This window comes from Camelina sativa, chromosome 10, assembly GCF_030686135.1.
Source record: "Camelina sativa cultivar CO46 ecotype springtype chromosome 10, ASM3068613v1".
Lineage (NCBI taxonomy): Eukaryota > Viridiplantae > Streptophyta > Magnoliopsida > Brassicales > Brassicaceae > Camelina > Camelina sativa.
Window position 1 is genome coordinate 4,510,123 of NC_141889.1, and position 13,123 is coordinate 4,523,245.

At 35.1% G+C, this 13,123-nt stretch overlaps 2 protein-coding genes and 2 pseudogenes across 3 annotated transcripts; 3 read left to right on the forward strand and 1 right to left on the reverse strand.

Annotated features, from left to right (window-relative positions):
• Positions 1–705: 705 nt before the first annotated feature.
• Positions 706–2,176, forward strand: LOC109126920 (uncharacterized). The gene is made up of 3 exons (XM_019230862.2): positions 706–1,373; positions 1,671–1,800; positions 1,894–2,176. The coding sequence occupies exons 1-3, from the start codon at positions 1,257–1,259 to the stop codon at positions 1,932–1,934; spliced, it is 288 nt and encodes a 95-aa protein (XP_019086407.1). The 5' UTR covers positions 706–1,256; the 3' UTR covers positions 1,935–2,176.
• Positions 2,177–3,094: 918 nt separating this feature from the next.
• On the reverse strand, positions 3,095–3,640 carry LOC104717158 (putative EG45-like domain containing protein 1 pseudogene; annotated as a pseudogene).
• Positions 3,641–5,162: 1,522 nt separating this feature from the next.
• On the forward strand, positions 5,163–6,101 carry LOC104717159 (RING-H2 finger protein ATL14 pseudogene; annotated as a pseudogene). The gene has a single exon (XR_015568187.1). The product of XR_015568187.1 is annotated as an RING-H2 finger protein ATL14 pseudogene (transcript).
• Positions 6,102–6,652: 551 nt separating this feature from the next.
• Positions 6,653–10,178, forward strand: LOC104717160 (cyclic nucleotide-gated ion channel 17). The gene is made up of 7 exons (XM_019231395.2): positions 6,653–6,882; positions 6,951–7,039; positions 7,307–8,084; positions 8,196–8,497; positions 8,605–8,716; positions 8,804–9,040; positions 9,212–10,178. Exons 2-7 carry the CDS (start codon positions 7,011–7,013, stop codon positions 9,923–9,925), a joined length of 2,172 nt encoding a protein of 723 aa, XP_019086940.1. The 5' UTR covers positions 6,653–6,882; positions 6,951–7,010; the 3' UTR covers positions 9,926–10,178.
• The last annotated feature ends 2,945 nt before the right edge of the window (positions 10,179–13,123 follow it).

Here is a 13,123-nt window from a genome sequence, read left to right on the forward strand (position 1 = left end):
AATCTACAACTGTCAGACGATAGACCCATGCATGAGCGGATGAGCAAATCAGCCAAAAACATAATTAATAAAACTGGTTGAGCTAGTTCTTATACAAGATTAGACAAAAACACAGATCAGGTTGTTTGAGGCTTAATGGGAAAACAATGAGAAACATCGTAAGAGTTCGGATCAGTAGGACAAAATAGTGAACTTGTAAGTTGGATCTCCCACGATCGTGTAACAACTAATTTGTCATTACGTACATGGTTTTTTTTAATCCTCTTAAAAAAAGAACTCCAACTAAATTTGAATTTAAGAGATTAGTCAAATTGTTTGAAATGTTCTCCGTTCGACACATTTCCTCACGAAATAAATATTCAAATGTAACAAATACAAATTTAGGAGATATATAATAATGTAAAAACCGGACCTTATAAAGAGGAAAAAGAATCCCCCATGTGCATGTGTGTGTTATACAAATAACATTTATTGCTTTGCCAATAAATTTCAGACCATTTTTTTTTTTTGAATAAAATTTCAGACCATTGCTTATCTGTCCATCTAAATAAAACCTATAAATATATATATTAAAGGATTCAAAAGTATCAATAAATAGTATGGTCACCTAAGCAAAACCATCCGAGACCTTAGTACATATCGACATCGTTCAAATGAAGATCTATATATTTTGTTTTAAAACTCCAAATTGTAAATGCATAGACCAACTATCAAGTTTTGCTTTCTGTTGTTTCGTTTAGTTCTATTCTATGTTATAGTAGATGCTGATTGTGGTACGTGTGACGACTGACACAAATAATTTCATTCTGTATGCTCCAAGTCTCCAACAATATATATATATATATATATATATATGTTTGTGTCATCATTTCAATTCCACCACGTAATCGTATGATAGCTCCATAGTTGTTGTCACATCAGTCATACTTTCACAAAATATTCATAAGCCTTCGGATCCAAATTAGTGGGCTTTTTAATAACTTCGGCCCAACGTTATCGAGTATCGCTAACCAAACGCTGCGTTAATAGACAAACGTGAAATAAAATTGGGTTTTTTTTTTTTTTTTGGCTTCTCTCTTTGGAAACGTCTCTGAACGAGAGAGATCATCCCGATCGTGAGAATTCAGAACTCAGTGGCCGACGATAAGAAAGGCGGCGGATTCAAAAGAAAACAATTCAAAGACGGAAGCTTTGAAGCAATTTTTTTTGTTTGATTTCAATCTTTGGAAGAATCAAATCTTCTCAAGACTGATTGAATGAGAAACCCTCCTCCGTCTCTGCTCTCCCTCACCGTCAACGCCGCCGTGTTGAACCTTTCTCGCATCAACGATCTCTCCCATCTACCTGATCACATCATCCTTGACCTCTTCGCGGTAATAACTTTTAATCTCAATCCTTCTTTGGTTCTGGGTTTTTTCGAATTTTAGTGTAAAGTTGGAATTTTTAGGTTAGCTTCCTTTTTAGGTGAAAGTGTAAAGCTTTAGAGTTAGAGCTTAGGGTTCCTTAGTAGTTTGAGGAATAGTTTTTGTGTTATTGATCTTTGTTAATTCAGTGGTTGGTTTAGTGGATTATTTTGAGATATTGTGGTGTTGTTTTTGATTCATTACATGTGGTTGAGATGCTGTGTGTTCTAATTGATTCGCTTGCTGTTTTTGGTTGGTGATGTAAAGAGGACACTGAAAGCTGGGAAATTGAATGAGAGAGTTCTGAGACTCTTTATGGCTTCTGGAAACGAAGAAGTTCTTTCTATTATCGACGCTCTCAAAATCAAAATCAACGTTTCCCCTATCCTTCCTACTCGTAACTTTTAGTGTTGACTCTCTTTTCCCCCCTTTTGATCTTTACTTTATGTGTTCTTGAAGCTCAAAACTTCATTACTTTCCACATTTGCAGGATGTCATGAAAAGTTTAGATTGAACGGGACTAGGCGTTAGGTGAGAAAGGTGGTGATGAATGAGTTATCACGATGAGCGAGGTTGGAAACTAGGTCTTATGTGTTCAAAAGGTCAGTTCCTAATTGCAGTTTTTCGGATAATTTAGGCAGAAACAAACAATATGGACAACTGCAGAGATACATTGCCACATTGATGTCTGTATTTTTCTTCTCTTTGTTGTGTAAATATTAAACGAAACTGGTCAAATTATTATATATAAGCTTTGTCTTTTTTTCTGTTCTTATGAACTATCATGTAATCATGTAAGCTTTTTTTTGTTTGCGGCATGCAGAGCTCTGTTATAGGATTTCTAATTTTGATAGTTTGGTTATCTGTAATTTATTAGTCCATATATCCTCGTATTCATAGAATGATCGAGTGTTTTAATCTCGGGTTGGGTTTTTTTGGTAATCGTTCTGAGATTCATTGAAGTAGGCACGAGTTAGCTGGGATTATGGGTTTTGTTGAATTGTCCAAGTAGTAGGGATGCAGTAATGAACATGTTTTGTCATTTTTACTAGGTTGTCTATTTTGCAGAACCATATTATATATCTCTTTTGATAAATAGGATGAATGCATTTTAATTTCGAACATTTGTTGAGACTGAATCTTCGAAGTAGGATATGTTCACTCAATCTCGATCTTAGATATCAATCCAAGTTACAATCCTCTATTTGATATATATGAGAAGGTGCAGAGGAATAAGAAAAAGCTTTTTTGATTGATTCATAACAGAACCTGTCACGAGCATTTCTTTGCATATAGTAAATACAAACATACAAGTCAAAGAGAAGGGTTCGATGATGTGATCAAACATAGTTGAACTAATTTTCAATAACATGTTCTATTCATTTTAGTCACTTTTATTTACTAAATTATGTTACATACATGTGAAAAAACAATTAAGGTATATATTGTTAATCAACGAAAACCCAAAAATATTTTTATATAGTTAATTCCTTTTGGATGGTTAATATGCAATCTTATCTTGTGTATGAATGTTCATATACTGAAACGCTATTACAAACTTATGATGCTAGTACATTTTCTAATAGGACGTTCTAGACTTGAGCATTTTTTTCCTTGAAAACTTCATGAATAAAAACCTTGATACGAACTTCTATATAGATTATAGAGGTGATAAAGAATGGGAGAAATAATTACGGAGTATAATCAATGTTAATAATCCCAGTGACAGGATTAGCGATCTGAGCAAAAGCTTCTCGGGAAAGATCGATCGTAGAAGCACAGCCATTGGGACAATGGTCGACGATTCTGACCGTTACGGATTTTCCGGTGCAAGGGTGAGGCACGGCGTTACGAGCTCCGGTGCATTTCACTCTGAACATTTTGCCACAAACTCGACCATTGTCCCATAATTGATTACTCGCTGCAGCTATGAACACTCCTTCTTGCTTACCTCCGTAACATGCCGATGCTTTCAAACATGAAATAAAAGACCAATGATCGTTATGATTTTTATAACATTTTTCGCTATAGTTAGACATCAAAATGTATATATAAGTTTATTGTTTATCTATTTTTATATATGGTTTATAATTTGGGTAGTAAACACACAAAATAGAATGTAAAACAAGATTCTTACGAGTGTAAGTCGTGTAGAAAGTTCCAATTCCAGGAGTTGCATATGATGTAGAGAAGAGAAAAACAAGAACGTTAGAAAAAGCAACAATGTTTTTACTCATGATGCTACGTGTTTTTATTTGTTTTATGTATTTTCTCTTTGTCTGTCAGGGAAGACAAATATAATTATAAGAATGTTTATATCTGAGATGCATGCAGGGCCGGCGCAAGTTTTTTATATGCCTAAAGCAGAAAAAGTTTGGACCGACTAACAAAACACACAAAAATTAAGAAAATGCTAAAACCTACAAACACATGGTTCAAACTCGAGACATTGAGAAGGTAATAGACAGACTTTTACCACTAGACCATTAAAGATTTACTACAATGATGCCCCAAAAACCATAAATAAATGTTGCTGCCTAAAGCCTTTGCTTTAGGAGCTTTAGCTCCGGGCCGGGTCTGGATGCATGCAACATATCTATTTGGCTATTTATATATTTGATATGGATCATATGACTAACTCTAAAGATGCATGTATTGTAATTGCTTGCCATTGTAATTTCTTTCACTGTTACCATTTTTTTAACATGTGTAGTCAAAGAGTCAAGAGTCAAGAGTCAAGACTCCAGGAAATCTTTAACACTCCCACGAAACAGAATTTTACGATCCAATACATTCATGTACGGCATATTGTATTGTATCCCATTAGTTCTAAAATGTAGTGAAATCAAAATTTATGGACTAATATATAAATGGACAATCAGTAAAAATAGCAACCTATAAGCTGGTTTAGAAGGCGATAGTAAATTGGCCGAACAGACATGACAAGGAGACACTATTCTAAAAACCAAGTTAAACCGGATAGAAATCGCGAAATAAACCGAAAAAATGTGAGAAAGAAGGAGATAATATAAAAAATGTTGCAACGAAATGATGAAACTGAAAAAAAAAAGGTATGGTGGTGACATAAGGAGGAATGGAGTTACCGAGGAAGCTGCCCTTGTCGGGTTGTCCCTATCACTTCCCACCCGGCATTACCAGATAGGAAGCTCAGATATAATAATAATTGGAACCGAAACTGAACCCTTTTTTTTTTAATATATATGATCACCAATACGTTATCCTTGAATTGAATGTACTAGTCTTGTTTCGCGTTCGCCCCTTGTTTTCTCCTCTAGTTTTCTTGAATCTACATTGTTTATCAAGACCGTGTCTACGTTTGTGTTTAACTACGCTTAATCTTTTCATAATCCAAGGTTACGAGCTAGCACGGATTGATTAACGTGTCTACATTCGTGTTTAACTACGCTTAATCTTTTCGTAATCGAAAGTTAGGAGTTAGCACTGATTGATTTACTCACACAAGTGAACAGACCGTTACCTTTATAGCATGAGTTTACGTTAAAGTTTAAACCCACCATCAGCTATAAGTATTTGAGCCAACGAAAAGTTTTGTTTTATATTCCATGAGTTTAGCAAGAATAATACTATAATTATGGATGTGAACGATCAAAACAAAATTCATTAACAAAAACGTCAAAAAATTTTCTTGTCAAAATATGAAAATAAGGTATAAAAGACACTTTGCCTCACGATACTCATGAGTTAATTTTAGTATTTTAAGGACAAAAACTAGTTTATCGTCAAACTGATTATTATTGAAAAATGTCCGAATATTCCCGCATATAAATATTAAATCCACACTAGCGTTACATCCTCTATATCAGACGAACCCTTTTGAATCCATATTTCGATCTTCAAGATCCATAAAGATCTCTCCTTTATTCATCTCCTTAACCAGAGTAAGCAGTTTGATTCGTTAAAGTGAAGATTTTTTTAATCTCCGTCTCAATCCGGTCCGATGTCAATACCTATTCCCTACGATGGCGGCTCAATCTCCGGCGAGACATCTCCGTCTCCGCCGCCACCAAAGGCGAACACGAAGAATTTACCAACGAAGATTCTCTCAAACTTCCTCGTTGGTCTGATTATGATCCCTGTAGCTGTAACCGCCTTCCTCTTTATCCTCACGTCTCTTGGCTTCACCTTCTTCTTCGCTTTCTACTGGTTTCTTCACCGGAACTACCGCCACCGTCTCCGTCGCCATCGCCGTCACGAATACTCTGATGGGTTGTCTCCAAGATGCGTGAAGAGGCTTCCCCAATTCAAGTTTCGTGAGCCTGTAACAGAGTACGGAAGCGACGACTGTGTGGTTTGTATCGATGGGTTCAGACAAGGGCAGTGGTGTCGGAAGCTGCCTCGATGCGGGCATGTGTTTCACCGCAAGTGTGTTGACTTATGGTTGATGAAAGTCCCGACTTGTCCGATTTGTAGGGATAGGGTTTATAGATTTGAAGAAAGGAGAAGATGGAGACCTGAAGGTGAAAGGTTTTTGAATTGGTGAAGAAGATGTTAGTTTTCTAAGTAGATTTGTAAGTGTTGTTCAATTTTGTTTGGTTCGTTTTATTTTTTTATGATCTTGTTAGCAGCAATTTTGGGTTTTTCCATCATCAATAATCATGTACAGTGTGCCTTGTTTCTTTTTTATAAAGCTCCACAATTGAAGCTTTGTTTTCTTCATTGTTTTGAATTAGATCCAAATAGAGAATGATGAGTTCTCTATAGAATTCAGCATGGTTTGGAAGTTTGATTATCATGTCAAATTAGAAATTGAGAACTTGAAGTTTTATACATACAATGCTTGAAAATCCGCAAAGTTTTGCTTTTCTGATCAGAGTCTGTTGGAGAACAAGGAACATGAGACTTTGAAATACAGTGTCAATTTTGTCACTTAACTAAGCATGTTTGCTATGTTACCTTGATGATTTTTCTCATAATTCACTTGAGATTCAGTGGTTAATCATCAATGTTTCTACTTCTGATTGGAAGGTGAAACTGTGTGTGATTCAGTGGGATAAGTGTTTGTGATTGGATCTGACTACAAAACTAAACAAAACTGTTTTTGTACGCAATGTGGCATTGTCTAAGTAGGTGTTTACTGTTTTAGTACGCATTATTGTAAACTCGTACGAGACTAAAAAAGGATTTTGTAAGCAAGGTGGCATTGTACTAATGACTTTGATTAACTAACAATTGTACTAATGACTTTGATTAACTAAAAATTATGTCACATAGTCAAATGTGTTGTTGACTTCTTGTCTTTATTTTCCGATGGCTCAAATATTCCCAAAAGAAACAAATATCCTTTCCGATTTGCTTTTCTTTAAAGGTGGAAATAAAAAGACAAAAGAAGATACGCTCCCTGACTCGTCCCCGTGACTCAGTAAATTCCCTCCCTCGTTCAATCTTCTCCGGAGGAATTAAACAAAACCACGATCCATCTTTCTCAGATTTGGAACGAGTAAGACTGAGAGAGTGTGAAAGCAATGATTTTTATAAACTTCTGTTTCTAATTTTGCTTTTGTTTAGATCAAAAAGTGGTTTACTTACTGGAGCTTGAGCTTGAGCTTGAGCTTGAGCTTTCTTCTAATGGAGTTAAGGAAGGACAAGTTTCTTATGTAAGTTTTTATTCTCTCTCTCTTATCTTCAGTTTCTGAATCCTCCGTTAGATTTACGTTACGGGTCATACTAGCTCTCCTTTAAATTCGTGAAAATTTTGATTAGCCCAGAAATAAAAATCAAAACTTTGCTTTAGATTTGTCTCTTTGTTGGATGTTACAAGTGTAATTCTATTAAATCAAAGCTCAAGTTCCGATTTAGGGTACTGGGTTATACTCTATTTAGGGCTAAGATTGCAGATTTGAGTTTTGTGTATTGCTTTGCAGGTTTTATTCAGAAGGGAAAGAAAGCAAAGAAGCTAAATGGGCAGTGAATGATCCAATGAGCAAATCTTATAAGCTCTCTTTGCCTTCAGCACTAAGGCCTGATCATCTCTTACCTGGAAATAGACTTAGATACACTGATGCTTCTAAAGTTAGCAACAACAACAACAAGTCCAAATCTTCTAATGTCTCATGGTACAAGACCATTCTTGATCCAGGGAGTGAGATTGTCTTGAAATGGAATTGGGTCTTCATTGTCTCGTGTATGGTTGCTCTTTTCATCGACCCGTTGTATTTCTTCGTGCCAGCCATAGGAGGAGATAAGAACTATCCCTGTGCAAGGACTGATACGAGTTTAAGTATCCTTGTTACCTTCTTCAGGACAATTGCGGATCTTTTCTACTTGCTTCACATTTTCATTAAGTTTAGGACTGGTTTCATTGCGCCCAATTCAAGTACTAGAGTGTTTGGTAGAGGTGAGCTTGTGATGGATCCTAAGGCAATTGCTTGGAGGTATCTTAAGTCTGACTTCATCATTGATCTCATTGCGACGTTACCACTCCCTCAGATAGTTATCTGGTTTGTTATATCGACCACAAAAAGTTACCGGTTTGATCATAACAACAATGCCATTGCTTTGATTGTGCTCCTCCAGTACATCCCTAGATTCTATCTTATCATTCCGTTAAGTTCTCAAATCGTTAAAGCGACTGGAGTGGTTACAAAGACTGCTTGGGCTGGAGCTGCTTATAATCTTTTGCTATACATGCTAGCTAGTCATGTATGATTATGAATGAACTACTCCCCTTTTATCTTCCAATATTTTCATTCAATAATATGACTATTATCGACAATATAATAACAAGGCTTTTTTTGTTTTTGGTTTGAGCAGGTGCTTGGTGCGGCATGGTATATATTATCAGTTGATAGATATACATCATGCTGGAAATCGAAATGCAACAGAGAAGACGGCCTTGTCAACAACTGTCAGCTCTATTACTTAGACTGTGATTCAATGTATGACGTAAAACAAATGAATTGGGCAAATGTCACCAAAGTGTTCAAACTCTGCGATGCACGTAATGGCGAGTTCAAGTATGGGATATTCGGGAATGCAATCACTAAAAAAGTTGTGTCTTCAGACTTTTTTGAGAGATATTTCTACTGTTTGTGGTGGGGATTGCAACAACTTAGGTAATTATTGAGATCGTCGAAGTTAGCCTTATTATGAATTAGTACTCTCCTTTTTGCTTACAAGTTTTAAAATCTGATGGTCGTTTCCTGTTATTATCATATCCTAGTTCTTATGGCCAGAATTTGTCCACGACCATGTTCATGGGAGAAACCACATTTGCTGTTCTCATTGCAATCTTTGGTCTTGTCCTCTTTGCACATCTCATTGGGAATATGCAGGTATGGATTCCTGCATTATAGGATAAGTTTTAGAAGTCTCTGCCTTTTGTTCTTAATGTTTATTTGGTTTTGCCTTTTGTTTGTTAGACATATCTGCAATCTTTGACCGTACGGCTTGAGGAATGGAGGTTGAAGAAGAGAGACACAGAGGAGTGGATGAGACATCGCCAACTTCCTGAAGAATTGAGAAACCGTGTGAGGGGATATGAGCAGTATAAGTGGCTTGCAACAAGGGGAGTCGATGAAGAGATTCTCCTGCAAAGTTTACCCACTGATCTTCGCCGTGATATTCAACGTCACCTATGTTTAGATCTTGTTCGAAGAGTAAGTCTTTCTATTACTTTGTTCATGCAAGAAATGGTTCAACTTCTACTAATTACACCTATGTCAAGCTCTCTAAGTATGGTTTTACTTTGGAGTTTTTGATTTATCGGTTGTAATGAGTGCTAGTTGCGATAACTACTCTCAGAAATGCTTATTTACTGAACTATGCAGGTCCCATTTTTCTCTCAAATGGATGATCAGTTGCTTGATGCGATATGTGAGCGCCTGGTTTCTTCTCTATGTACCGAAGGGACTTACCTTGTACGTGAAGGTGACTTGATCTCAGAGATGCTCTTCATCATCAGAGGTAGACTCGAGAGTTCCACAACCAATGGAGGCAGAACTGGTTTCTTCAACACGATAATACTAAGACCAGGAGATTTCTGTGGGGAAGAGCTTCTTTCTTGGGCTTTGCTTCCAAAATCAACCTTGAATTTGCCGTCTTCTACAAGAACAGTTAGGGCATTAGTTGAAGTTGAAGCATTCGCTCTTCGAGCTGAAGATTTGAAGTTTGTAGCGAATCAGTTTAGGCGGTTACACAGCAAAAAGCTTCAACATACTTTCAGATTCTACTCTCACCATTGGAGGACTTGGGCTGCTTGCTTCATACAAGCCGCTTGGCGCAGGTACAAGAGAAGAGTTATGGAGAATAATCTTACTGCGATTGAATCAATGGACAATGAAGAAGGAGAAGAAGTAGAAGAAGAAGAAGAGTGTGTTGAGCAGAGTCCTAGAACAAAGATGAACATTGGTGTCATGGTTTTGGCTTCACGTTTTGCAGCTAATACAAGACGTGGTGTTGCAGCTCAGAGAGTTAAGGATGTTGAATTGCCTCGGTTTAAGAAACCCGAAGAGCCTGATTTCTCTGCTGAGCCAGATGATTGACTGATTACCAGAAAAGGAAAGCTGACTTTTTTCCACAGGAGATTTTTATAACAAGAACACTACACACATTAAGTTTCCTGGTGTCCTTAGGAAGACATAAAGAAAGAAACTCAAGACGGGTTTTGGTTTTTGTACACTAAAACATATATTTTGTAATATAAGCTTGGAAAATTAATTTTGTTGTACGGTTAAAGAACTCCTTTCTAAATTCTCTGAATGTAAAGATGAGGAAATAGAAATAGATTATGTGTAACATATCAGGTACACAGTCAGAACTTATGCTAATAGCTCCCCACAAATTTTCATGAACCAACAAGGAAAAAAAAAGGTGTGTGTAAGCCCACTCGTGAAAAGCCAATATGTCGTGGTAAGAAAAATATTAATCTTCTTGAGCATGTTTTGCATATATTAGTATTGACACAACTTTCTTTGAAAAATAATATAAAGAAAGAAAGGCATTAGATCATACATGATGAGTTTGGTCCGTGGGAATGTTTACTTGCTTTCTCTACTGACCGGGATGTCGGATCAAATCATAATCTATAATCTATATTACAAGATTACATACATAATGGGGTTTCCTTTTCGGAATGGCCGGCCACAGGACCGGCTTAATGTAATCATGGATTAAAAGCAGTAGATTTAAAAAGTCTTATTATAAATTATTTGAAAAAAATTCTAGAAATTGCGAACTTAATTTTGAAAAAACATTTGTTTTCAATATTAAGTTATTAACATATAATTAGTATTTCCGACCTGTTATAAATATTTGAAAAGCCAAAACATCTTTAACTGAGATTATGCAGTTTCATTGAAGTTAGTTATTCGACTTCTCATTTCAATTGTTAAAAGTAAGGGTACGTAACCTATATACTATAAAAGTAGACATTCATGCATTATGCATATGTTAAGATGTGCAATAGTAGTTGTACCTTATAGTGTGTAGTTGCTCACTACATAAGTCAAGTTCATGTCCCCTTTACAAAAAGCTAAAATTCAACATTAGGTTTCAATCATGTAAGGTTGAGATCTGCAACCCCTTGGCCCTTTTAGTTATAATTTAATCCACACTTATATTCGTAAATCATTATCTTCACATACTTTTCACGGCTATAATTATAATAGTTAAAGAGAAAAGACTAGAAAAATATATTAAATAAGGAAACAGGTCTTTGAGTAAAGTTGCAGCATTTGCTGCATTATTTTACTTTCCACTTGAAGACTATTCAATTACACTCTCACATTGGTGTTATTATGAGTTTCTTTTTGTCACTTCAAGATCAAGTATTGGCATGGTGTATGATGAATCTTTCTGTGAGATAAATTGAATTTAATTTAATATAGAAGAATTCTTAACTACGTACTGCAGTGTCGACTGCCTTAATCGTTCTTACTTTTCGCTGATGATATACTTAACTAAGAAAAATATTTAACTAATAAGAAAGAACTAAGAAGTGAGGAGACATAATGCAAATCCACCAAAAAAGATAGAGAGAGACCATGAGGTCCAAAATATATAACTAAACAATTGAACGATATAAAGGCATGTTTTGGTTTGTCTTCTCCTTGTTCTAGTGCTTCTCCTTGGCAAAAATCCTTTTTATTTCAAAATAATATTATAGTATATCCCCTTAATTATTTGTTGTCAATAATTAGGTTATGACCTGCTTTATTTCAAACAAATCCACATTTTTTTTCACTCGATAAGTATCGGAGTATTATGTATAAAGTAAGTACCACAAAACTTCAGCCTTATCTTCCCACTCATAGATATTACTATATTGTAAATATCTCAAAAGGAGAAAAGGCAGTTTTGGAGGCTTTGTCTTCAAGTGTCTAGCAGGGAACCGAAGTTATTTGACTTACAAAAGCCAAAAGTATATCACGACTATTGCAGTAAAAAAAAACTGGTTTGAGTAATTCAGAATACATCTAAAAACTTTCAAACAAGTATTATAAGATCTACAAAATATGTACTTGGTGTCGTATATCGACTTTCATCAATTAGATGTACTATACAATAATAGAGACTACAATATTGAATTTGAAATTAGTCTGAATTTACATAGATAAATCCAATATAAAAATTATTTGTACAAGGCATATGGACCATGTGAATTCACTAGGCATGCATGTAGTTGTTAAGTGGTAGATGTAGATATTAATGTCCAAAAGAGAATGTGACTACTCCTTTCATATTAGCTGTTAAATATATTAGCTAGTAGTTCGAGATTACATATGATTAAAATTAGATCTAGCAGTCCTAAATTGAAAATGAAAAGCTATGGCGTCATGTAGTTTTAGATCACTAGACAAAGTGTCATAGTCGTTTCATTGTTATCATACGTTTTTAGTTAGGTTTAAATTTATTATCGGTAGTTGACGACCGGTTTGTAGGTTGAGGCTTTGAATCATTGGTCATAGTAAATGATATAAATTCAAAGTATGACCCCAAGAGCACAAAAGAACAGACCGATCACACTACGTATGGTCCGATCGCATTTGAACTTTTTAACACGTTTTGGTAGTTTTCAACTTTGTTCTGAACTAATCGCGTATTGACCAAGTGATACTCAAAGACGACTTAATTCGAGTGAATCTAAACCAGTTAAGAAAACATTATAAACCTTTTTTGTTATATAGAAGAAAAATCATCATCAATCTTCCAGGTTTTAATATCACTAATCACTACTTTTGGATTTAGCACGAATATTTCCTTTACTCCAGCTTATTTCGAATGAATATTAAACCATTAGCTACAAAAAAAATCCAATAAAAATGTCATACATATATAATTGATATAAAAAAAGCTGTGAGTTATTTATTAGTATGATATTGTCGAAGGATATCTTTAATAAATAATTTGGTCCATGGGAGTGGTTGGATTTGCTGCTTTCATTCTAAAAAGGTGAAATAAAGACAAACCACATACTAGCCGAACCCACCTAATAGTTTTTAAAAAAGTGTACAACTTTCTACTGAAATAAATGTCTCCTGAATATTACAAAACTTTATTACAGTAGTATATAGTTTTTTTCATAAAATTCGATATGCTAAGAGACTATATTAATATATTCCACAAAACTCCAAGAAGTAACATACGAAAGAATTATCAAATGTAACCTTGAATTATAAAAAGTTATATATCCACTATGTCCCCAATAAAACCTCTAATTGTTAATTAATTCCAACTCGTAT